Raw genomic sequence first — 23,698 nt, forward strand, 5'->3', positions numbered from 1 at the left:
CTTTTCCCGTGGCTTCCAGTTGGTTCAGCCTCCCTTACTTACTGGCCTTTCTGCCGCTGCTGGAAAGATTTCAGATGATTTTCAGAAGGATTCAGGAACAGGTGAGGCCCCCATTACTCGGCACGCACATGACAGGTTAACTTCCCAGGAAGGTTCTCTTCTTCCTCAGCCACCTCAGCCTCCCTGGAGTGGATCTCTCACTCCCGACTCGAATCCTGGATCTTACGTGGCCTCAGCCACATCCACGACGCAGCTCCTCTCTGATGTCTCTGAGCCAATAATGACTTTCAAACCTGTCGCCAGCCTGCACCCGTCTGGGCTTTTTCACATACCTGTCACACTGACGCCTCCAGACCGAAACCCCCATGCTCCCTGCAGTTCTGTCCCTGTTCCTGGGCCCCGATCTCAGGGCTCTCTCTCTCTGTCATATCTCCTCTTGAACGGGCCCCCAGATCCCGTCAGCTCTACCCATGGCAGCTGCCTGCAGCTGCCCCGACCTCTTCCCGTGGCCTCTGCCATTGCACGCCCTGACCCAGAGAGGCACACATGCCAGGAGCACTCAGCGGGCACAAGTGCTTTTATTGTTTCTGTCTGGAAGAGGAAGCCTGGGCAGTAGCAGATGGCAGAGCAGACCCGGGCTGCAGGACTGCAGGAGGCAGGGGGGCCGGAGGCCAGAGAGTCCCGACTGTGAAGACCCGTCCAGTGGTGGGAGCTGCGGCGGGTAAGGGGGGGATGCCCCTGTCTGCACAGACTGCCAGCCTCACCGGTGCCGCTTTCGGATACACTGCAGCTCCTGGTAGATGGTGCCAAAGCTGGGCCGCTGCCCAGGCTCGTAGGCCCAGCACTGCTCCATCAGCCTGAACACAGCATCGGGGCACAGCTCTGGGCAGGGCAGGCGGCCCCCTGTGGGGGCAGCACAGCACACTGGGCATGAGGGGGAAGCTGGTATTCAGGAGCTGGCCTTCTGCACCAAGGGCCCCAAGGATACAGAGGCCTGGTTCTAGCCTCAACCCACCACGAGCTAGCTGTGACCCCCTGCAAGCCTCAGTCTTCCCATCTGTGCAAGGGACGCAGTAACCCTGGTCCTGTGCGCCACTACATAGCTGGCCTGGCACATAGCGGGTGCTGACTCAACAGCAGCTTTGGGATAAGGGGACCGGGACGGGCTCGGCAGGACCACTGGGCGGAAGGCTTGGCTCTGCAGGCGGCTGTCCTGCCTTACCCTTTTCCACAAACTCGCGAGTCTGCTGGTTGCTGAGGTTGGGGTAGGGGGGCGCCCCCAGGCTGAAGGTCTCCCAGAGCAGGATGCCAAAGCTCCACACGTCACTCTCGGAGGAGTAGCGGCCTGCGGGGGAGCGGGGCAGCATGAGGGCCCGTCCATGGGGACTACGCCCCGGGCCACGCGGGCTGGGCCGAGGTGGGTGGCGCGCTGGTCCCGCAGCCATGACACGACGGGCCGGTACCGTAGTTGAGAGCCTCAGGGGCCGTCCACTTCACGGGGACCTGTCTGAGGCCCCCCGAGGCTGCGTAGATCCCGTCGGCTTCCTCCCGGGACATCCCAAAGTCGCTGATCTTCAGGACATTCTTTTCCGTCACCAGGCAGTTCCGGGCGGCCAGGTCCCTGGTGGGGGGGGGGACCTTTCAGCTGTGGCCACAACCCACCAGCCACCTGCCCACCTGGGGCACCTGGCCCAGGGTCCTGGTTATGCGGGAGAGGCAGACTGCACCGGGAGGAGGGCAGGAGAAGTTAGAGGAGCCCATGGCGACAGTGCCGCCTGACTGCGGGTGATGCCCGGCCCGCCGCCCTGGGGCACACACCGGTGGATGCAGCACTTGCTCTCCAGGTACTCCATGCCGGCGGCCGCGTCCCCCACCATCTGCAGCAGCGTCTTCACCCGCAGGCGGGCCCCCTCGGTCCGCAGGAAGGTCAGGAAGTCCCCGCCTGGGGACGGGGAGCCCCGCTGAGCCTCCAGCAGGGCCCACCTGGCCGAGCTGCCCTCCCTGCCCTCCCCCGGATCCAGGCCCCGAGCGCACCCTGCACCAGCTCCATGACGATGTAGATGGGCTGCTTCTGGGTGCAGACGCCAATGAGACGCACGATGTTGGGGTGGCTGTACTGCTTCAGGATCCTGCAGGGCCCTGTGGTTTAGGCTCGGGGGCCAGGCTGGCCTCCCAGCCCAGGGCCTACACCTCAGACCCCCAGCCCCGGGCGTGCACCTTAACACCACCCCCAGCCCCAGGCGTGTACCTCAGACCACCAGCCCCAGGCCTGCACCTTAGCTCCAGTCCCCCAGCCCCGGGCCTGCACCTTAGCTCCACTCCCCCAGCCCCGGGCCTGCACCTTAGCTCCACTCCCCCAGCCCCGGGCCTGCACCTTAGCTCCACTCCCCCAGCCCCGGGCCTGCACCTTAGCTCCACTCCCCCAGCCCCGGGCCTGCACCTTAGCCTCCCAGCTCTGGGCATGTACGTTAGCACCGCCCCTCCCCAGCCCCATGCCTGCACCTCAGACCCCTAGCCCCGGGCCTGCACCTTAGCCCCCTAGCCCCGGGCCTGCACCTTAGACCCCCAGCCCCGGGCCTGCACCTTAGCCCCCCGGTACTGAGGCCTGTATCTTAGCCCTCCCAGCCTCAGGAACCCCCAGGACCCTGCTAGAAGATGGGCAAAGAGGCCAGCTTGATCACCGAGGCCAGCGGTCTTGGACTTGTGACCTTAGGGGGCCACTGGCCTCTCCAAGCCTCCCCTCTGCAAGGCAGGTGCTACCCGAATAGGGGGTGGCGAGGATGCTACGAGGCTGCAGAAGTGTGCAATGTGCAGGGAGAGCCCTTCCTGCGCCGGACCTAGGGGGGTGATTGTTGCAGCACCCACCTCGCTTCCTGGAGAAACTTGGCCTTGAGGTCAGGAGGGAGCGTCTCGCGACAGGACTTCACAGCCACCAGGGTGTTATCAGCTCGGAGGCGTCCGCTGAACACTTCACCAAAGTTTCCCTGAAATGGTCTGCAGCTCCCACCATGGGCCCCCCCCACCCACCCTCCTCCCCCTGCCCAGGGGATGCCTGCCTTGCCCCCATCCCCTCTCTATTCTGTCCCCTGCACTCAAAGCCCATCAGTTCTGGCTCTCGGCAAGTTCACACCCGACCTGTGGACCTCAGCATGGGAAGGTCCACAGAGAACGGCACCCCGACTCCCCTCGTTTGCTGACACGGAACATCCAAAAAGGACATTTGCCTGGGCGTGAAAAGCATTCGGGTTTCTGGGTGAACGCGTCCTGTCACAAGGACGTTTTCTACAGCACACATTACAGGGCGTGTCTCCCTGCACACACGCTCACACCCGTGGGGCCAGGGGCCGCCCTCCTGGACATTTCAGGCTGTGGCCACAGCTGGGCCACCAGGGAACAGGCTGGGAGGCCAGGCGGCCCGGGAGGAGGGGATGTGCCGGTGGCCGCAGGCTGCGGGCCAGGCCGGGGTGCACTCACCCGTCCGATCTGCTCCCCCAACACCAGGTCTTCGTGGTTCAGGGCCCACTTGTCCTGGGGCAGAGGCAGAGCAGGGGAGTCAGAAGTCGAGGAGGGGAGGGGAGGGGAGCTGGGCCCTGCCCGGGGCTGAGTCTCCCCCCACCAGTGCTCAGTTGATGGATCTACGGAACGGAGCACATCAGGGGTGCAAACGAGAGCCCCCTAACCGTGTGAGGGTCAGCCCGCACTGCGGCCCACGGCGGGGGCGCGGCCCGGGCATCCCTGCTCCTGTGAGGTGAGGGTGGCCTCTCCAGCCCTGGACCAGAGGCCTGGCGCCGCCCCCTGGGCCCCGCCTGGGTGGGTGTGGGCTCACCTTGGGCACAGCGCGGCTGAGGACGATGCCGCTCTTCTTGGTGAGGGGCTGCTGTGAGCGCAGCAGGTGGTCGATGAGCAAGGGGACCGTGGGGAAGCCGTCCCCCTCTAGCCGGTACAGGTTCTGTGGGCCAGGGGACCGGGGTCAACAGCCTGGGAGAGGAGAGGAGGTACACAGGGGGAGAAGGGGCTGCCCGGGAGCAGGGACACCTGCGGAAAAGGCCCCCCAGACACTCTGATGTGCACGGAGGGGACACGTGCGCAGGCCTAGGGATCGCGGGGCGGGGTGGCCCTGTCCGACTCTGTGGGGAAGGCAGGCATGGCGGCCTGGGCAGGGCCCACTCACGTCCACGGACTGGATGATGAAGTGCCGGGGCTGGCCGTCCCATAGCACCGACAGCACGTACTCCTGTTTGCCCTGGCTCTCCCGCACCAGGAAGTCTCCAGACTGAGTCAGCAGCTCAGCCACCTCCGTGCGGGGCACGGCCCCGTGGTACCACAGCTGCTCATGAAGGGGCTTCTGCACCTCAGGGACAAGCTGCAGCGGAGGGGGCAGCTGGGAGGGCATGGGGAGGAGCGAGGAAGGGTCACTCAGCCAGCTCGTGGTGGGAGGCCCCTGGGCCAGCCGGGGTCAGTCTGTCTGTCCCTCATGTGTCCCTCCGTAGGGTCCTCCGTGGGCCCCCAGGGAGTGGGAGGAACTGCCCAGGTTCACTGAGGCAGGGCTGGCATGGAAGCCCAGACTGGCTGAGCCCAGAGCAAGCTGGTGCCTGTCCGCCAGGACACACTGTCCCACAACCGCAGAGAGGACGGGACATAGGCAAGGCTGCCCTTTTGCACATGTGGGTGGTGGGGAGGGAGGGGCTGCGGGGCGGCAGGACCTGGCATTCCAGGGAAGAGAGGGATTCCCCAGGAAAAGCCAGAGCCCCCTCTCCAAGGGCATCCCAGTGTCCAGACCCAACCCCAGGGGCCACCTCGGATGTTTCTGTACTGGCTGTGCCCTGGGGCAGGGGCAGGGGCGAGGGCCCAGGCCAGGCTCCACTCACCGAGAACTTGGGGCGGAAGATTCCCGAGATGTGGCTCTTGAGGATTTCCAGGGTGGGTGTCCTTCCCCCCTCTCGCTCCTGCTCCTGAGGCCAGGGACAGACGTCAGCGGGTAGCCGGGCTTGGGGAGGGGGAGGGCGAAAATGAGGAGCACTGCTGGGTGGGCGGGCAGGGCAGGCGGGGGCAGGGGCGGGCGGGGCGCTCACCGAGGAGGACGTGGAGTGGCGGTCATCCTGCAGGAGCAGCACGGGCGGGGGCTCCCCGGGGCCCAGCTGCTCCAGCTTGGCCTGCAGCAGCTCCTGCTGCGCTTGCAGCTTGGCCTGGCTGCACAGCGCCCCCTGCAGGTCCTGCACTGCTTCGTGCAGTGCCTGTTTCTTGCCCAGTAGCTGCACCCTGCAGGCAGGGGGCAGGGGAGAGGGGGCAGGGGGAAGGGGGGTGAGAGAGAGGGAAACGACATGCGGCCGGGGGCCTGCAGGGGGGCGAAACATGGGGGGCAACGACCACCCAGCTGGGCTGCTCACCGCTCCCGGGGGTGGGTGTTCTGCTCCTCACTCCGGAGCTCGCACTGCAGGTGAGTGACCGCCTCCTGCCGGCTGACCACCAACTCGGTGGCCACAGCCAGCTCATCTGTCACTGCGGTCAACCTGTGCCCGGGGACAGGGCAGCGTTACACCCAGGCCCCCAGATGCCTCCCTGCAGGGCCAAGTAAGTGCCGGTGGCTCGCCGGGGGTGATGTCCACCCTGTCCCCGTGCCCCAGCACCCTCACGTGTGCTGCACGCTCTCCACCGTCAGCTCATTCAGCTGCAGCTCCCCGGGCTCCAGCGGCTCCCCCTCCTCAAGCAGAGACTCGTCAAAGGTGACGCAGGGCGGGATGTCGGGCGTGGACCTGTGCGGGGCCAGCGCCCAGTCACCAAACAGGCCGGCCGGCGTGGGGCCCGGCGGCGGGAGCACGCCTTACCCGTACTGGCGCAGGAAGCCATGGTACTCGGCCTCGGGCTGAATGCGGGCCACGGCTGCAGCCATGTCCCGGTGGATAGCCACCACCTCGTCCTGCACCAGGCTGCTGATTTCCAGGTACTCCTGCAGGATCTCCTTCCTGCCCCCACAGGACCCGGTCAGGAGGGCACCCGAGGCCCACAGTCCAGGGTCTGGATGTGGCCCTGGATTAGCCTGCACCCTTTCCGTTCACGGCCGATGGTTCGGACCCTCGCTGAGCCTCAGTGCATTCTCACATCCCCTTGGTACGGTAAGAATCTTGACCTTGCAGGGTCACAGTGAGGCTCAAATGGGACCAGAGGGCCGTGCTCGGCCAGCGGGAGCCACCCCCGTCCCTGCGCGGGCAGCAGGCCTTGCAGCTGGGGCCTGGGCCGCAGGGAAACGCGGCAGCTGTGGGAGCACCACTGCCCCCACATCCCACCTCCCCGCCCCAGGTTCAGGGACCCGTCGCCTGCTGGGTAGCCTGCGGGACCTTCCTCGGGCGTCTGCACCCTCCCAGCGGGAGGTCTCCCTTCCTAGACCTGTCTCTTCACGGAAGGCGACGGCTTTGCCGCCTTTTCGCTGCTCGGCCCGATCCCTGGAGCACTGCTTGACGTCTCCCCCACGCCTGCTTCTAACCCGTAAGGAAACCCTGAGGCTCCCACTGCACCAGAGATCCGGGATCTGCGCACTGCTTGCCAGCGGCACCGCCGGCCCAGCCTGCATGATGGCAGTGGCCCCCGCCTGGCAACACAGCAGCCAGGGCTAGCTGGTTAAAGCAGACGCCAGGTCCCACCGCTCTCCCCAAATCCACGTCCTCGCAGCGGCCTATTCCCCAGCACCCCAGCCCCCTCTTTTGCAATGGCCTCTTCCCAGATGGCCCCACGGTGCGCCCGTGGCCTCTTCTCAGAGGCTTTCCCCGACCTCTCCACTTCAACTCACTTCCTTCTCCTCCACAGCGCAAGTCCCCTCCTGCATGCTTGCGAGTTTACCTACTGGCTTTACTTCCCTTTTTTACAGACCCCTGAGGATGGACCCTTTCTGTGCCAACCTTGTTCTCTGCTGTACCCCGAGCCTAGAACAGTGCTGATCCGAGAAGCCATGAGGGCCCCAGCCCAGCTCCTGTTCCCATGTGGTTTTCTGGGCATGGTGGTGGGTGCTGGGGTGGGGTGGGGGGTGCTCACAGGATGCAGGCCATCTCCTGGTGCAGGTCCTGCAGTGAGTGCAGCAGGCCGGGCAGCATGAGCTGGTGGTGGTGCTGGTGGTGGAGCTGCGCGGCCCGCACGCCCAGCACGTAGCGGTTGTGGTGGGCGAAGAGTTTCCACAGACTGCGCACGTACTTGTCTTTGGCCTTGTCACGGTCCTTTTCTGCGGGGGGTGGGGGTGCGGTGGGGGTGGGTGGCAGCACACGGGCCTGGCAGCCCCTGCTCCCCGGGCACCCACGGCCAAGTCGGGACCGGCCTGGAGGTTCGAGGCCGGTGAGGGCAGCCACAAACCTTTGCTGGTCTCCTGGTACTTGCGCCTGGCCTGGGTGCTGTCCCGTGCCAGGGCTCGGTACTGGCTCTTCAGCTTCTCAACGTCCTGGCTGTGGATCTGGAGAGAGGGGTGGCCAGTGTGGGGCGGCGGGCCCCCCGGGCACGGGAGACCACAGTGCAGTCCTGTAGAACCAGCGAGCCTCGGGGCTGCGGTGGGGGGTGGGGCCGGGCCATGCCAGCCCCTTCCTATCCTGGGGACAGGAAGGGCCAGCTTCGGGGCTCACCTCCGTAAAGGCTCTGCATTTGGCTTAAGGCCTACTGTTGCTGACTCAGAATTCGTAAATTTTTAACGAGGGGTCCTGCAATTTCTTTTTGCATTGGGTCCTGCAAATTATGTTCCTGGTGGGCAGAACAGCAGATGGCGGTCTAAAACCACTTTCCACCCCAATGCTGTTCGTGCAGTGGGGTGCTCTAGGCAAGCTTCACCCCTCTCCTCTGAATCTCAGTCTAGCCTCCCTGTCTGTACCTGGATGGGCATAAAGACTAGATCACACAGTACACAGTCTAGGCCACACGGCCTCTGTGGCAGCTATTCAACTCTATCGTTGTGGGTCCGAGTGGTGAAAGGAAATACACAAGCAGATGAATGCAGCATTTGTGTGTATTCTGCACAAGGAAGCAGACAGACCCTGGACTAAACGATCGGGGAGAAAGGAGTGAGACCAGGTGGCCACCAGGGGCTGCTGTGGCTCTGCACTGGGGAAAGGCCAGTGGAGAGGCCTGGTCAACACACTAAACGGGGGGGCGGGGGGGACTGAAGCACCCCCGTAAATAGCCAGCTCCAAATCACACAGCCTCTAGATCAGGGAGCTGGGTGGGATTCAAACCTAGGGGGCCGCCTTCGCAGCTTGAGTCCCTGACCACTGCATCGGGGGCCACACACCCAGCGAGATCTCAGCGGTCACTGGGAGAAGACAGGAACAGAGATGCTGGAGGGTAGGGAAACAGCTGCTTGGACTCCACCTTCCCCTCGCTCACCCCAGCGAGAAGATGGAGTGTGTGGGAGGAAGCCCGGCAAAGATTGTGAGTTCCTTCTGGAACTGGTCACGTGTCCTACCGCCCCTGCCCAGTCACCCAGGAAAGTGCCCAGAAGATGCAGGGAGAAGCCCAGGACAGGCCAGCCCGGGGGTGGGGTGGGGGCAGGAAGCTGCAGCAGGGCAGGGCAGGGCCGGGCCAGGCCTGCGGTCAGAGACTTCCACTTCCCCAGTGACTGTAGGGCTCTGGCACCAAAGCAGCCCTTTCAGGCTGGAGAAGAGCAGATAGGAGCAGGCAAAGGCCGCGGCGCAGCCCACCCACCTTGGTGAGCTCCTGCTGCAGCTGCTGCCATTGCTCGCTGTAGGTCTTGCGCAGCTGCTGCCGCTCCCGAATCAGCACGCTCAGCTTGCTCAGAGGCCCCGAGTTCAGATCCTCTGCGTGCTGCCTCAGCAGCCGGCTCAGGCCTTCTGTCTGGCTGGTGATCTCCGCCCAGGACTGCAGCCCAGGACGGGCAGGTGGGATGCCGGGTGAGAGGCCACAGCTGCCATGTCTGGGTCTGCGGGTCTCCAGTTCCCACCCCTTCCCAGGGCAGACAGGTGTGCCCAGCAGCCACAGGGGCCCCCAATGAAAGGTGGGATGGGACGGTGGCCCAGAGCACCCACCTGGCTGATGGGGCTGTCGGGACTACTGCCCCGGCCCTGGCCCCCGCCGTCCTGCAGGGACATGTGATGCAGCAGCCCCGCATACTCCCGGTCACTCTTGACCCGCTGGGCCATCCACTTCCTCATACCCTCCAGCAGCCGAAGCTCGGCCTCCTGCAGCCGCTGCACTGCCCCGTGGCCCTGAGGGCTGCACAGCTCCGAAGAGAAGCCCATGATGGCGTCCTGGGGACGGAGGAGATAGAGGGGCTGGCAGGGAAGCTGGGGGTTGCCAGGCCAGGAAGCTCTGCAGGAGGCCGGAGGGGCACCCTGCCCTGCTGGGAGGCATCCCTGTGTACAGAACCCAGGCCTGGCCAGGGGCTGACCCAGGGGGCCTCCTGCATCCAAGGCCAAGTACGGGTGCTAAGGGGTCCTGTTCCTGGCCGGTAACAGGAACCGGCAGAAGCCCTCCTCCCCGGAGCCCTGCGCCCACCAGCGACTCCCCGTGAAGGGCCCTGCCCTGCCTGTCACCGCAGCCCCGCCCTTCCGCGCCCCCTACCCCTGCCACGCCCCCGGCGCCCCTGCCCCCAGCCCCCCCGCGACCCCGCGCGCCCCGGCCCCCTGCGCTCCTGCCTACCCCTGGCTCCTGCCCCCCGACCCCCGCGACCCGGCCCCTGTCCCTGGCCCCTGCGCCCCGCGACCCCACCTACCCCGTCCCCTGCCTCCCGCCGCCCTGCGTCCCCGGGCCCCCGGCCGCCTCCCGGGCCGCGGCGTCGGAGTTACCCGCGCGGGCAGCTGCTCCTGGGGCCGCCGTGGACCGACTCGGCCCGCGCGACCCCTTCAGTTCCTGATTCGGCGCTTCCTCCTCCGCGGTGTCCAGGCCCCGGGGCGGGCCCGGGGGGCAGGGGCGGGCGCTGCCGGGAGGCCGCGGGCCGCGGAAACGGAAGGGAGGAGGGGGCCGGGAAAGAATGGCCGTGCTGGAGGGCCGCCGGCACCCCCCGGCCCGGCCGCCGCCCGGGGACAGGGCAGGCTCCCCAGGAGTGCGGTCGCGGGGGCCTGGGCCAGGGCGGGGACCCCACGCGTCCGGAGGGGAAGCCGGGCCCCCCGCACCACGGGTTCCCTAAGGGGAGCCCGGCGCCGCCTGCACCTGCGGAACGTGCCCAGCGCACACCAGGCCCCGCCGCTTCCCGCCCGCCCCCCGCCGCCCCCCGGCAGGGGCTTCCCGGGAAACCCGCGGGCCGCCGGGAAGCGGGGAGAGGTGCTTCGGGCAGGCCTGCGGCACCCCGAGACTGTGGGGGCTCCCAGCGCTCAGCTCAGCCAGCAGGGGGCCAGGGGCGGGGGGTGGGGGCGGAGCTCACTCCGGAGCGGGGTGCTCATGCCCCGCCCGCAGCGTCCCCACACCCCCGGCCTCCTGATTCGGACCCAGGCTGGGGGGCACCGGCCTCCCTCTCCTCACCCCCACCCGCCCCGAGGCTGCTGGGGTCCTGGGAAGCCGTCTCACACGTCGGAGGCCAGGCCTGGTTTGCATAGTCTGCACATTTAATCACTTTAAAACTTCTAACATTATCTCGTGTCCATTAAATAGAACCAACAATGCTGGGCTTGTTTAAATTACAAGAAAAAAAAAAACCCACTGTGCACCAACCCAGTATCTTACAAAACCAGCCGGGCTGGCCACGAGGCGTGGGGGAGGAGGGGCACCTGGGCAGGTGGCTGGGTGCCAGGAGGGGCTGGAGGCAAGAAAGAAAAAGGGGCTCCCTGATGGGAGGGGACTGATTGTCCTAATGGAGGGGTGCAGAAGGCACGTCAGAAGAGGGACACTTGGGGGGCCAGTACAGGCCAGTGCTTTCTCCGCCAGGGCACAGTGTCTGGGGGGGCTTGGTGCCACCGCCCACCCACCCCGGGCACCCGGAGAACCAGTGACCCGTGAGCCCTTGGCACAATCAGCCCCATTTCAAACCCCGATGACAGGCTGCCCCCCACTCCCCCACCATGACCCTCCTTTCCTAGGGAGGCCGCAGGGCTGAGGGCCTGGGCAGCCAGGGGACAGCAGGGCAGACAGTAGGTGCTCCAGCCGCGACCCCCGTTAAAAAATACAACAACAACAAAAAATCAGCTTCTAAAGTGAAATAATCACAGAGTGAAAATATATCCTCAAACAGCCCCTGAGATCCCCACAGGGGAAAGCAGCATCGGGTGGGAGGCGGGAGGGGCCGCCTGGCCTCCGTCCCTCCCCACCACCCACCCAGGGGCCCCGGGGCCGGGGGTGACAGCCCAGGCAGCCCCGGGCTCAGAAAACAGGGACATGGGCCCTGGCAGGAGGAGTGAGTGGAGAGGGGAGGGGTTCATGGCATTACCAGGGCACTGCCTGGCAGCCTACACGGTGGAGGCACGAGGTGGGGCAGGCATAGGCACACCTACGCATCCTGGAAGCACCTGCTTTGCCTTGGTCCCTTCCTATGTCACCACTTCTGCCCGAGGCTTGGGGGGGACAGGGGACACAGGGTTGGGGATGTAAAAGCCCTTGGAGAGGTGGCTGCTTCCTTCAGATACCCCCAGGCCAGCCTCCCTGCTGCCTGCTGCCGGGATGGGGACCATTATTGCTTCAGAGGGACGAGGAAAGGGTAAGAGCTGCAGCCTGGGTCAGGAAGCCCGAGAGGAAGGGCTGCCCCTCTCCACTGCACCAGGAACTCGGGGTGGGAGGCCTGGACCCTGGAAAGCTGCCCTAAGGCTCCACTCCACTCTCCCCTTGGCAGCAGTGCTGGGGTGGGGGGTGCCGTCCCCTGTCCCCCACCGCAGGCAGCCAGGCAGGCCCGAAGGGAAGGCGGGAAGCAGTCTTGGCCCTGCCTGCCTCCCAGCTGGGATCCAAACCCAGTCGCAAGATTAAAAAAATACTTTGGTGAATTAAAAAGTGCCCAAGGAAGGGGGTGGCTGGAGGGGCGGGCAGCAGCGCGTCAAAGGGCGCTCTGGTCTTTGATGAAGGCGGTCCTCTCGCCCCGGCCCTCGTCCGAGTCCGAGTCAGAGGGGCACTCCTCCTGCCAGGCCTCGGGGGGCAGCCCCTTGTAGGAGACGAGCCCGCGGTCCATAGTGTACACCTTCACACCCCGGAAACTGAAGCCCGAGCGCAGCTGCAGGACGAGGAAGACGGTGGCGAAGACCAGCACGATGAAGGCGCAGCTGAGGCCGGCCACCACCTCAGGCAGGTGGGAGGGCAGCAGGCCCATCCGCGGCCGCGGCTCAGCCTCCCCCTGCCCCTGCGTGGGCTGCAGCTGCTGCGGCCGGGACTCGCGGCTGCTCTGGCTCTGCCGGGAGCACGTCTGCTCCACGGGGTCCAGCGCGGCGTGGCTGGGGCAGCTGAGGCAGTCCGTGGGCGCCGGGCCCCGGCACGTGGCACAGGAGGCATGGCAAGGGGCACACACGCTGGCCCGGATGGGCTCCACATCGTTCTCAGTGCTGTAGTGCGTACTGATGACCTGGGCGGCGGAGCCGGGCGGGCAGCGCTGGACGCAGCTCTTGTGGTGCAGGGAGAAGCCCTCCTCGCACACTGCCGGCGTGGGGGAGAGGGACGTGTGTGAGGCTGGCCAGCCACGGGGGCCACGGCGGCCACAGCCCGGGAGGTGCGGGCAGCCCAAGGGCCCTGTGCACACCCACCGGGTCTCTTTGGAGCCTGTGTCCTCACAGAGCTGGGTTCAGGACAGGCACCCCCGCCCTCAGAGCCTTGGGCACCCCCCAGCCCCAGCAGCACCCGCTACTGACCCACACAGGCCTGGCTGGACGTGAGGGTCTTGCAGCCACTGCTCTCGGGCGGCGGGGGCAGCCCGTCAGGGGCCGTGCCGTAGAGCACAAGCGTGAACCTGGTCAGCGTCCCTGTCCAGAGAGGGGTGGGAGGCGAGGGTTAGAGGGCCTGGGGCCACACCCAGCACCCCGGAGCCCAGGAGCTCCCCTTGCCCCCCACCTGGGGGCCCCCATACCATAGTTGTTGGCCTCACTGGTGTTTTCGATCTCTAGGACCCACTCGCCAGAGGGATCCTCATCCCAGGCGTGGGTGGTCATGAAAGCCCAGTCGTTGAACCCATCCGCGGAGTAGTCGTGCGGCCTGGGGCAGAGGTGACAGCTGTGAGGCCGGGGGGCACCCAGCCCACCACACGAGCCCCCGGCCCCAGGTAGCACCAGCCACAAACACCTGCTGGCATGGCCCTATTCCCCGGAAGGCCAGGTGTCCCCAGACAAGGAATGGTGGACATGTGAAGTGCTCCCCAAGGGAGACGCCACTCCTGGTATTAGGGGGCAGTGACCAGGGGTCCCTGCAAAATGGGACTGCTCTATAGGATAAGCTGTCCCTCTCAAAATGCCAAAGGTGCCCCCCACTGAGAGGTGTTCCAGTGAAAATTAGGGCTGTGAATGTGCAGGGGAATGAATGAATAAATATGCACCGAGAGGAGAAAGGGCTGGGGAGGACGGCCGGGGAGGAGGGCTGGGGAGGGAGGGCCGGGGAGGAGGGCCGGGGAGGGAGGGCCGGGGAGGAGGGCCGGGGAGGGAGGGCCGGGGAGGGAGGGCCGGGGAGGGAGGGCCGGGGAGAAGGGCAAGCACCTGGCAGCCAGCAGGGTGGAACGGGTGCCCATGGGGCTGACTAGGTGGATGGCCAGGTCTCCGCGGCGGTTGTAGGACAGGGTGAGCCGTGCCTGGGCATGTTCCAGCCGAGTGACATGGCTGGGTGCCCCCAGGCACGCAGTCACCGACTTGCGAACCTCCAGTCGCTTCCCGATGTCCCTGTGCACAAAGTATCCCCCCCCACCGTCAGCACACTTGAGGACTCACGCAGCCCCTGGGCCCTGTCTGCCCCACCCAGCCCGGGTCCAGCCCTCACCTGGGCTCGGTGAGGATATCAAGGACGCACTTCCGCTGGGGGGCCACCGCCGTCCAGTTCTGGGCCAGGGCCACCATGGCGCCTGCGTCCAGCAGCCCGTAGCCGTACGAGTGGCTCACTGAGGGGACAGGGAAGGAGGCGTCAGCGGGAGGCATGCAGTGACCCCTGCTGCCCCCTCCCGGCCCTCGGGGCCCTCACCTTTCTGCAGTAACCCCTGCTGCACCCCGCCTGGCCCCCGGGGCCCTCACCTTTCCGGCCGACACCGTTGGTGGCCCAGTCATTTGCACTGAGGTGGCCTGGCTTCGAGGTCTGCACCACGAGGTGCTGCATGTCCCGCCAAGTGAGGTTCTTACTGCAAAGGAGGGAGCACGAGGCGCTGGAGACTCAGGACTGCCCCGCAGGGAGCAGTGGCGGGATGGGGGCATCCCTAGCCCCCCACCTACTTACTTGGCTTCTAGAGTGAGAGCAATGATGCCGGCTGCCAGGGGGGCAGAGGCCGAGGTGCCCGTGTGCGACTCCGTGCACTTCTGCCGTAGGTCGGTGGTCACCTATGGGGGGCACAGGTGTTGGGTGGAGGGGGCTAGAGGGGCCCTCTCTCTGCCTAGGGGACCCTGGGACCACGACTGGCCTGCCAAGCTGGGGCAAGCCCCCTGGGTGCAGCGGCTGCTGTGCTAACCGCTGTGGCCAGACCAATCCCTGGCTTGTTCTGAGCCTCAGTCTCCCAAGGAACGGGGGTTGAACTAGAGGTTGGGGAGGACGATGCATGTTTTTAGGGGTATCTTGGGGCTTTCATGGATCACTCCAGGCCCCAGAGTCTGGGAAGGTGCATCTCTCAGCCCATGATGCCCAGGCCACGGGGGAGGGAGGCAGGTGAGGTCCTAGGGGTCCCGTCCGCACCCGGCCAGCAGCCTGTCCGCCCGGCCCTCACCCGGCACGGCACTCACGATCTGCTTCTCGTTCTGGTTGCCGCTGCTGTAGGTAGTGGCCAGCGTGGACGAGCAGGCCTCGCTGTACCAGGGCACGTTGCCGAGCTGCGTGGCGCTGCTGATGGACAGCGTGTAGATGCTGTTGGTGTAGCCGTCGCAGTTGCAGCTGTCGTGCTCCCGGCCCCCGTTCCCTGAGGCCCAGACAAAGATGGAGCCCAGGCCCTCGCGGCCCTGCAGACAGAGTGTGCTGGGGTCACTCGGGAGCAGAACTGGGGGGACACAGGGGAAAAGAGCCCACAGGTCCCCGGGAGGCCCGCTGTGCAGGTGCACAGGCAAATACGTCTCTGGAGAGCAAAGGACAGAGGGGACCACTGCCAAGGTGTTGTGAGATGCCCCTTGGCCGGTGTCTGTTTACTTTCCTCTTTTCCTTCCTTCTAGGCCTATGATGCTTTAATAAAAGCATGCCGTGTCAAGTTAAAATTAAACCCGAGAGTAAATAAGAAGGAACAGAGAAACGCTGGGTAGGGGCGATGACAGGGGCTCAGCTGCTGGGATGGGGGGCTCACCTGGCTGACCCCCCGGTGGAAGGCCTCCTCAGCGAGGCGGGCAGGCCCGTCCACCGTCTTGCCGTCATCCTCGGGGCCCCAGCTGGCACTGTAGATGTGGATGTGGTTGGGGTTCAGGCCCAGCGAGCGGGCCTCCACCGCATCTGTCACCTCGCCATCCAGCATGCGTACCCCTGGCCATGGAGGGAGCAGGAGAGGGGGCTGCGTGGGTTCAGCTGCTGGGTGCCCCCAGAGCATGCCCAGCCCTGCAGACCAGGGGTGGTCAGGGGAGGGGAGAGACTGCAGCCCCCTGGGGTGGGGCTGGGGGAGAGGATGCAGGTCCCTGGGGTAAGGGGGAGGAGAGGGGTGAGAGGTTTCAGCCATCGTCGGGGGGTCGGGGGGGGACATGCCCTGCCCCCAGCCACACAGTCTGCCTTAGAATGAGTCTCTGGGTTCTCAAAGGCACATGGGATCCAGGCCTGCCAGGAGGGGGGTCTGGGGGGTTGTGAGGATTTAGGGAGGCTCCTCGGTGAGACCCCCTCCCCTGCCCGCAGCAGGCCTGCTCCTTGAGCTCTGTCGAATCCTCTACAGAAGAGGCTCCTACACAAAAGATCTACAGCAGGAAAAGCACAGGCCCTGGGCAGGCAGGAGGGGGACGCAGAGAGACCCCCGTGGAGGCCCAGACACGGGGTGGCCTGCACCCACCTCCAATGCGGGCATTGAAGGCCACGCCCACCCCGCAGACGCCGTTGTTGGCCACCGCGGCCACCTCGCCAGCACACCGGGTGCCATGCCTGCAGGGCAAGGACGCTGCGTCAGAGGCGGCAGAGCCTGGCAGGGACACCGAGGCAGGGGGCGGCCAGCAGCCCCCCACCCTCACCCCCGTCCTGCAGGTGCACCCCATCCATGGGCAGACTCCTCTGGACCAGACCCGCCCCCCAGCCTTGGAGGAGGAGGGGCTGCCGTCCACACCTGTTGTCATTCATCTGGGTGTACCGAGGCTGGGGGTCGGGGTCCTGGTCATTGACATCGAAGCTGGCCCCGGGGTCCTGGAAAGGACGTGGCCACCATGAGGGGCGGCCGGGCCACCCCGGGGGACAGGACGGCCCCAGCAGCCCCGACCGGGGCCCACGGCCCGTCCCCGCCAGCTCACATAGTTGCCCGCCAGGTCCGGGTGGTCCTTCTCGATGCCATCGTCCAGGATGGACACCACGACGCCGCGCCCCGTGAAGCCCTGGGCCCAGGCCTCCTTCACGTTCAGGTCCCGCTGGGTGACATCAGACTGCGGGGACCGCCATCACCCCACACGCATGAGGTGGGGGTGCCTGCAGAACCCCCTCCTCCATCCGCCCCTGTTCCTGAAACGCCACCCCGGGCTGTCGGGGCAGCCAGAACCCTGGGAGGGCAGCCCCCGCGGCCTGGCGGAAGGAAAGAGAACGGGGGCAGTGCCCAAGGTGGGGCCTCCCCGTCCAGGGGACTGCTGGGCACCCAGACCACAGGGGGTGGTCCCAGCAAGCAGGCAGGCCACGCACCAGGTACCACTGCTGGGGGAACTTGGGGTCGGTGGGCTCCTGGTACACATCCCGCTTGGCCCGTCGCTTTGCCACCTGCTGTTCCAGCCATTGTACCTGCGCAGGACAGACATGTGGGTGGAGGGTGGAGGTGTGGGGGGGGGGGAGCCCCTGCAGCCGGAGGGAGGGGCTGGGCCGCACTCACTTGAGGCTCTCTCTGCAGCCGGCTGTGCCGCGGGCGGTGAGGTGACAGGGACCGCTTTGTCACTGCTCGGTGCCAGAAGTGGTAATAGTCACCGAAGATCTGCAACAGAGCGAGGAGCTGAGCGGGGCTTTCCATCTGTCAGTCCTCGGGGAGGCGGGGGGCGGGGGTGGACAACAGCTCCAAGGGAAGGCTCGCAGCGTACGCTCCCTGCCCAAAACCCAGCAGGCAGGGGCCCTAGGGGTGCTGCACGGCTCCCCCTCCTCGGGGAGTGCTAGAAGCCCTGCTCCCATTCACTGGCCACCAGGCCATGCCTGCCACCTAAGGACAGGCTCAACAGGCCGCGCCTCGCTGCCCCTGCCCCTAGCGACGTCCCAGGCCAGGCACGAGCACCCACCTGGCCCAGGTTGAAGAAGCCATGCTTGCGAGCCACGCGGTCAGCTGCAGCCAGGCCTCCGGGGATCTGCACGGCCCATGTGTTGGTGAAGACCTTCTGGCCACGGGCGTCGGCCGTCAGCAGGACCAGGGCGCCCGCCGCTACCACCACCCATGGCAACCAGGGCCTCAGCTCCATGGGGGGGCAGGTGGCCGGGCCCCCGGAGCCCCCGTCTCCTTGGCCTGGTCACAGGGCCTCTGTTCCCAGGTGCCTGTTCACTCCCTGTGGCCGGGGGCTGGCTGGTGGGGGCATGGGGCAGGGCGGGCAGGGCTGGCGGAGCAGGACGAGGGCTGCCGGCTCTGAAACAAGGTGGGGTGGGGAGTCAGCCCCTCCCCAGCCACACGCGAAAGCATCCCACCCCTCAGCTCAGTCCAGGCCTAACAGGGGCTCAGGGGGAGACGGGTGAAAAAGCCCATCCTCCCCAGAACACATCCCCTAGGGTCAGCAGACAGATGAACACCTCACATACACACACAGCCACAGCTTCAAGCCCCTCCACACAGGGGTGCAGGTGTGGGATGAAAAGTGCCAAGGCTTGAGTCATTCAAATTCAGAAACAACTGAATAAATGCTCACCATAATCACAATAAAAACGATGCATGATGGAGCAAGATGCACGCATGATCCTACTTTGCTTTGGAAAAAAGCTATATGCATATTTATACATGAGCACAACCCGAAATCTGGAAGGACACACGCTAAGACACCAGCAATGACTCTCTCACGATGGTGAGAATTACGACTAATTGTTATTTTTCTTCTTTGTGCCATTGTATAATTCTGCAAATTACCTAGGCATATTTTATAAAGGAATAAAATATTAGCTTTTCAAAATCATCTCCCCTAAGCAACATCTCCACAAGTCACTAGGGTTTGCTAGCAGAGCAAACCCAACCATGGGGAGGGGTGTGCCCAGCCCCCAGGGAGAAAGGGGGGCACCCCAGGCGGGACACGGGTTTCAGCAGGGAGGTGTCACTCTGGAAAGTGAAGACCTGGGCTCTTTTTATGTACTTTCCTGGAGAACACTGGGGCCGCCCCGAGCCCTGCCCCACCCCCCACCCCCCGCCTGGGCCTGGAGGCCCCCAGCAGCTCCCAGCCCACCCCACACCCACCCCACGCCCACCCGCCTTGAGTTATCCGAGCTGGGCAGCCAGGGCAAACACGGGCTGCTGGGCCAGGAGCGCCGAGGTGAGGCTGAATCAACAGTCCACGTGTTATTTTTCCTTCTTCAGCAAACAAGACAGCAGGACTGCTCTGCCCGGGGCCACATAACTGTTCCCGCAGGGCCTGGCCAACCAGGAGCCCCTCGGGCTGGTAAGCGGCAGGACCGCCAGGAGACCCCGCAGGGGTGCCAGCTTGCCCCAGGCCTGCTCAGCAGGACACCAGCCCCGTGGCCCTGGGATGCCCTCGCCACTCTTTGCTGGACAGCAAAACAAAGCTGCCCCCAGCTCCCCCAGGCGGATGAGCAGCACCACCCCGGGTCCCCTTCTCCAGGCGCTGTGCTCAGCTACAACCGGTCTCCCCACCGCCCTCTCCCAACACCCCGAGCCCCCTGCCCAAACCCCACCCAGCCGGCTGGGACACACAACACACACACACACAATTCCTGGAGTATTTTCCGTTTACACCAAAATAACCTGACAGCTGAGGGCAGGAGGCAAGCACAGTGCAGCTCCTCACCCCGAATGGGCAGGGTCCACGGGCCAGGCCTGGACTTACACACCCTGATCCCCAGCTCTAAGAAGCCAGCCCAAGCAATGGGCTGGACAGCAAATCACCTACACCCTTGGAGGGGGTGACGGGGTTCTCCTGAGCCCTTCATTTAACAAAAGATGGGGGGCTCTGGGGCACAGCTGGATAGGAACACGGTCCCTTCTCCCCTTCTCACCATAGCTGCTACCTCTCAGGTCCAGGGGTCATGCAAAGCCCCACCTGACCACAGGGCTGAGTTCTGCTGGACCCCCTCCCCCCCAATCAAGGCGGGACCTGGGCCTGCCCAAGCTCCAGGACGCTGGGGATGGAGTTGCAGCTGCCTGGCATTGGAGGTGATTAACCAACTATTTAATTACCTTGCAGCACCCAGAAAGAAAGCATATTTCAGGCCAAGGGAAGGACCCCCCAAGAAAGAGGGACTGACTCCCTCTGCTCAGTGTCCCCAGCCACCACAGAGAGTGGATAGGGCTTCCACAGAGTCCCCCAAACCCCCAGACAGCCAGTGCCCCAGCATCATGGAGGGAGGAGCCCCCCAAAAGAGTCTGAGCTGAGAACAATGAATGAATGAGCTTCTCCCCACCCCCATCCCAGACTCTGACTCACCCTTTGAGCGTGTCTGAAACCCAGAGGCTCCCTGTATGTGCAGCCTCCCTGTGATGCCCTCTCACACGGCAGTCCAGTCGGGACTCAGCTCCTCAGTTCAAGCCATGGCCGTGGGGAGCTGTGTCTGCCCCTCCTGGCTGGGTTCTCGGGCAAAGCCCTTTTCTCCAGCCTGAGACATCCCAAAATAGAGAGCCAGCTCCCAAATTGCCTCTGATCCCCAGGAATGGCTGCTGCTTCCCAAACCCTGGGGGTCTGGCACCGACACTACCACAGAGGCCACTCGCGCCTGCCTGGGAAACCCACCCTGGCTGCTTCCAGCAGAGGCACCAATGCAGGTCCTATTATAGGCACTGCGAGGACGCCCAGAAATCCGGACTTCCAGTCCCTGCTCACTCACTCATCTGCTGGGTGATCGAAGGCAAGTCACTTCCTCTCTCCCGGCCTCAGTTTCCTTGGTGGTAAAAACTGCTAGACCAGCGGTTTTCAAACTTTTTTTTTACGCCACAGAATCCTTTTTAACAAATCAATCTTAAGTGGCAGCCCATACAGTAAGACTGGAGCTGCTCGGGTTGACATGGGGCAAGGCAGACACCCACATTACCTGGCCGCTCTCCTTCCCTGCGTCCACACATGGCCGGCAGCTGCCCAGCCGTCCCTAGCTCACATCACCTGGGTTCCCCTCCCACTTCCCGAGCAGAGTCCGGAAGGCGAATTCCAGAACTGGACGCGGGTCTGCACCCTCAGGCGCAGGGGGCCGAGGGGCTGATGGGAAACCTGGGACCGAGCAGACCGGCGGGTGCCCGATGGCGCACCCAACCCCGGGGGCAGAGGACGCCCCGGCCAGTCCTCCGCAGCTGGCAGCCCCGGAAAGCAACGCCCGCAGACCCCGCACCTGAGTGCTGTCCCCTCACAGGTGTGCACGCGGGGGCGCCGCCGGGGCCGGCCGTGGTCCCCTCGCCTGGCTCTGGCCGCTGCTCCCTCCCCGGGCGAGGGCGCAGGCCTTCCTCGGCTGCGGAGCGGGCCAGCCGGCGGCGGGCCCCGGGAGGACGGCGGCGAGGCGGGAGCCCCCAGCGCCGCCGGATCCTCTCCCAGCCCGGGCCCCGCCGGCGCTTCCTGAGGTCAGAGGGCTCGGCCCCGCCGCGAGCGGAAAAGTACCCGCCGGGGCCGGCGCGCTCAGGTGGGCTGGGGCGCCCTTCCTGCCCCGCAGACCCACCCTCGGGGCCGGCTCCGCGGCTGGTTCCGCGAGGCCGCTGGGCGGCTGGGCCCTCGGGAAGCCGGCTCAGGGCTGCCCCGGAGCCTGCGTGCTCGATCCGCCCTCGCCCGGCGCCTGGGCCGCAGGGGCACCCGGGCGCCCGGCCGGCGCCCCTGGGGCCCGGCTCCCCCGCGCGCCGCCGCTCCCGGGGCCCCGAGCCCCGCTGCTTACCCTGAGAGCCCGGGCGGGGAAACTTTTCCGGGCGGGCGCCCCTCGGCCGGGCTGCGGGGCCTGGGCTCGGCGCGGTCCCCGCGCCCGGCGGCGGCGGCACGGCGCGGAGGCGGGAGGCGCGGCGGCGCGGCCTCGGCCCGGCCGGCGACCAGGACAGGGCTCGGCCTGGGCTCGGGCGGGGGCAGCGGCCGGGCCGCGGCGGCGCGGCTTGTTTACTCGGGTCGCTGTCAGCGGCGGCGGCGGCGGCGGCCTGGGCTCCTCCTCCTCCGCCGCCGCGCCCCTCCCCCGCGCCGCCGCCGCCGCGCGCCCGCCCATGCGGGCCGCCCCGGGGCACCCCCGCGCGCCGGACCCGAGCCGCGGCCCGAAGGCCGCCCAGGGCGCCCCGCGGCTCCGGCAGGGGCAGGTAGGAAGTGGCGCTGGCGGCCCCAAAGGCCCCGGCGCCGCGGCCCCCGCCCCGGGAGCCCCGAGCCCCCCGGGCTGGGAAGGCCAGGGCGGCCCCGACGGGCCCGGCCTCGGCTGCCCCTGGGGCTCCGGCCCCCCGCCGCACCCCGTCCTCCCGCCTTCGCACCGCTAGGCCGCGAGGCCGGGCAGGGCCGGGTCGGGGGCCTGGGGTGGCGGCCTGGGGCGCTCGCCCCGCGCAGCGCCCACCTCCTCCGGGCCTTCCTGAGCACCCGCCGCCGTGGGGCTTGGCCTGTGTGGAAGGGAGAGAAAGCGGGACCTTTCCGCCTCTTAATTTATTATTTTTTCATTCATCTTTTTTTTAACACCAACCTCCAGCCAGGTACTGGGCCCGGCGTCCTTACGCGCCTCATTTAACCTACCTAATCCTTTCAGGCTGACAATTAATCCCGTTTTACAGAGGAGACACTCGGGGGCAACGAGCGCAGATAACCTCGCCCCAGGGCCCCCCACCCGGCCTCGGAGGCCCCTTCTGATGCCCCACCCCCACGCCTCCGGGCCAGGGCCCTGCGTCCAGGAGCTCCCGGGAGGGCTGTCCCTCTGCCCCCCCCCCCACCGGCCCCACTCCTGGGAAATGACCCCACGGGCCCGGCAGACAGCCCGGTGGCTGCTTCACTCGGGCGGGGGGACAGTGTCACAGGCAAGGTGCTGGCGCTTTCCACCAGCCAGGCGCGGGCCTTTCCCTGGGGTCCCTCAGCGCGAAGCCCCCCCCCCCCCCCAGGTGGTTTCGAGGACGTTTCTGGTCAGCATTTGTGCTGCCCAGAGGGTGAACTAATATTTCTACGGCAGGCAGCCCGCAAACCTGGGCGCAAGTCCCCGTCCCCCTCTCAGTCCTGTGCCCAGTGCACACTCGGCGGTGTCGTGGTGGACGGGTCATTTAATTTCTCAGCCGAAATCTGCATCTCTAAGGTGGAGGTCCTACTAAATTCACGGAAAGAGGCACCTTTGGGGCACCCTCACAAACTCTGCGATGAACGAAACTCGGGGAAGAATGTGGGCTCCTCAGAGTCGAACTGGGAGTGGGATCATTGGCCTCTTGGGGTGGGGGGCTTCTCCGCCCCCACCCCCCACCCCCCAGGGTGCTGAGACCCGTGGGAGTCAGCCCAGGCCAGGCCTGGGCCAGCCACGTCGGGAGAGCAGCACTTCTGCAGCGGGAGGCAGGAAGTGAGTCAGGCTCTTCCTCAGCCTGTGAGCAAGACAAACCACCGAGGGGACGCAGGGACAGGGCTGGCCCCGTGGCCTGGAACTGCCCCAGTACCCTCCCCACGTGCCCTCTGCCCTGAAGAAGGGTCAGGCTGGAAAGAAAGCAACTTGGGCCCTCTGCCGTGTCCCACTCATCCCAGGGCTTGGCCCCAGGGGATGTGCGGTGGGTATTGGGATGGGGAGGGGCGGGCCTGGGCTTGGGTGGCTCCCACCCCCACCCCGGCACTGGAACTCCCAGTGTCTCCTGCCACCTGCTCCTCCAGCCCTGCCCAAGGCCGAAAGCAGGGGTGCATCGAGGAGGGGGAGGCCAGAGGGAGGGTTGAGTAGGGACCTCCTGTTCTGGCTTTCCCCAGAGCACCTCCACCTTGGTCCTTCTCCTGTTTTAGAATTTCACACAAGATAGCCTTGTGCACAGTTCTGCTAAAAAGAGTTTGCACACCCCGCCCCGGCTGGTGGTTCCCATCCAGGTAATAGCTAGCCCTGAGGTGCTTTCCTCTATCTCCTTGAAACAAGTCCAGAGGGCAAGCGTTGTTCTCTTTATCACCCCCGTTGAGTTATCTGGGGCTCAGGTCTCCTGACCTAGGGCTTTAGGAATCCAGGGTCCCCTGTGGTCACAGCTTCTGTGTTTCCCTGCAGGTAACTGACTGAATGAAGCCTGGGGTGGGGAGGGGGGACTGCTGGAGGGCCTGGGGGGGAGGGGGTATGGCTGGGGTGGGGTGGGGGGAGGGGCCCCAGGGAGAGATCCAGCCGGCCAAGCGTCTCTTGATCCATGGATTTGGGGCCAATCTGGGAGGCTGGTTGGAGTGAGTGCCACCCTAAA

At 66.0% G+C, this 23,698-nt stretch overlaps 2 protein-coding genes across 5 annotated transcripts; both read right to left on the minus strand.

Annotated features, from left to right (window-relative positions):
* Nucleotides 1-559: 559 nt before the first annotated feature.
* On the minus strand, nt 560-9,888 carry FES (FES proto-oncogene, tyrosine kinase). 3 transcript variants are annotated; one of them, XM_077124258.1, is made up of 19 exons: nt 9,774-9,888; nt 9,015-9,236; nt 8,674-8,847; nt 7,339-7,435; nt 7,027-7,210; nt 5,826-5,963; nt 5,634-5,753; nt 5,388-5,510; nt 5,073-5,259; nt 4,869-4,946; nt 4,172-4,381; nt 3,827-3,949; nt 3,475-3,528; nt 2,866-2,984; nt 2,035-2,129; nt 1,819-1,942; nt 1,464-1,621; nt 1,223-1,345; nt 560-924 (listed from the first exon to the last, which is right to left on the minus strand). In XM_077124258.1, exons 2-19 carry the CDS (start codon nt 9,225-9,227, stop codon nt 761-763), a joined length of 2,484 nt encoding a protein of 827 aa, XP_076980373.1. In that variant the 5' UTR covers nt 9,228-9,236; nt 9,774-9,888; the 3' UTR covers nt 560-760. The 3 variants fall into 3 exon arrangements, with proteins under 3 accessions (XP_076980373.1, XP_076980374.1, XP_076980372.1); XM_077124259.1 differs by having other exon boundaries at nt 560-903; nt 4,869-4,952; XM_077124257.1 differs by having other exon boundaries at nt 4,869-4,952.
* Nucleotides 9,889-10,507: 619 nt separating this feature from the next.
* FURIN (furin, paired basic amino acid cleaving enzyme) lies at nt 10,508-21,234 on the minus strand. 2 transcript variants are annotated; one of them, XM_077124260.1, is made up of 16 exons: nt 21,217-21,234; nt 17,439-17,776; nt 17,045-17,143; nt 16,861-16,956; nt 16,482-16,610; nt 16,301-16,377; nt 16,034-16,122; nt 15,350-15,522; nt 14,802-15,014; nt 14,305-14,405; nt 14,106-14,209; nt 13,858-13,975; nt 13,581-13,760; nt 12,962-13,086; nt 12,747-12,857; nt 10,508-12,534 (listed from the first exon to the last, which is right to left on the minus strand). In XM_077124260.1, the coding sequence occupies exons 2-16, from the start codon at nt 17,613-17,615 to the stop codon at nt 11,945-11,947; spliced, it is 2,382 nt and encodes a 793-aa protein (XP_076980375.1). In that variant the 5' UTR covers nt 17,616-17,776; nt 21,217-21,234; the 3' UTR covers nt 10,508-11,944. The 2 variants fall into 2 exon arrangements, with proteins under 2 accessions (XP_076980375.1, XP_076980376.1); XM_077124261.1 differs by lacking the exon at nt 21,217-21,234 and having other exon boundaries at nt 11,965-12,534; nt 12,751-12,857; nt 17,439-18,516.
* Between the last annotated feature and the right edge of the window lie 2,464 nt (nt 21,235-23,698).

Source organism: Tamandua tetradactyla, chromosome 12 (assembly GCF_023851605.1).
Source record: "Tamandua tetradactyla isolate mTamTet1 chromosome 12, mTamTet1.pri, whole genome shotgun sequence".
NCBI lineage: Eukaryota > Metazoa > Chordata > Mammalia > Pilosa > Myrmecophagidae > Tamandua > Tamandua tetradactyla.

Bases quoted from the DNA above. Each gene is read 5' to 3' on its own strand.
- FES (XM_077124257.1), bottom strand. From the start codon at position 9,227: ATGGGCTTCTCTTCGGAGCTGTGCAGCCCTCAGGGCCACGGGGCAGTG. The intron at 4,953-5,072 runs GTGAGCGCCCCG...CCCTGGCCTCAG, and splicing joins GCCACTCCACGTCCTCCTCG to GAGCAGGAGCGAGAGGGGGG. The intron at 3,529-3,826 runs GTGAGCCCACAC...CCTCTGCCCCAG, and splicing joins TCAGCCGCGCTGTGCCCAAG to GACAAGTGGGCCCTGAACCA.
- FURIN (XM_077124260.1), bottom strand. From the start codon at position 17,615: ATGGAGCTGAGGCCCTGGTTGCCATGGGTGGTGGTAGCGGCGGGCGCC. The intron at 16,957-17,044 runs GTGAGTGCGGCC...TGTCCTGCGCAG, and splicing joins GGCTGCAGAGAGAGCCTCAA to GTACAATGGCTGGAACAGCA. The intron at 12,858-12,961 runs GTATGGGGGCCC...CTCTCTGGACAG, and splicing joins CAGTGAGGCCAACAACTATG to GGACGCTGACCAGGTTCACG.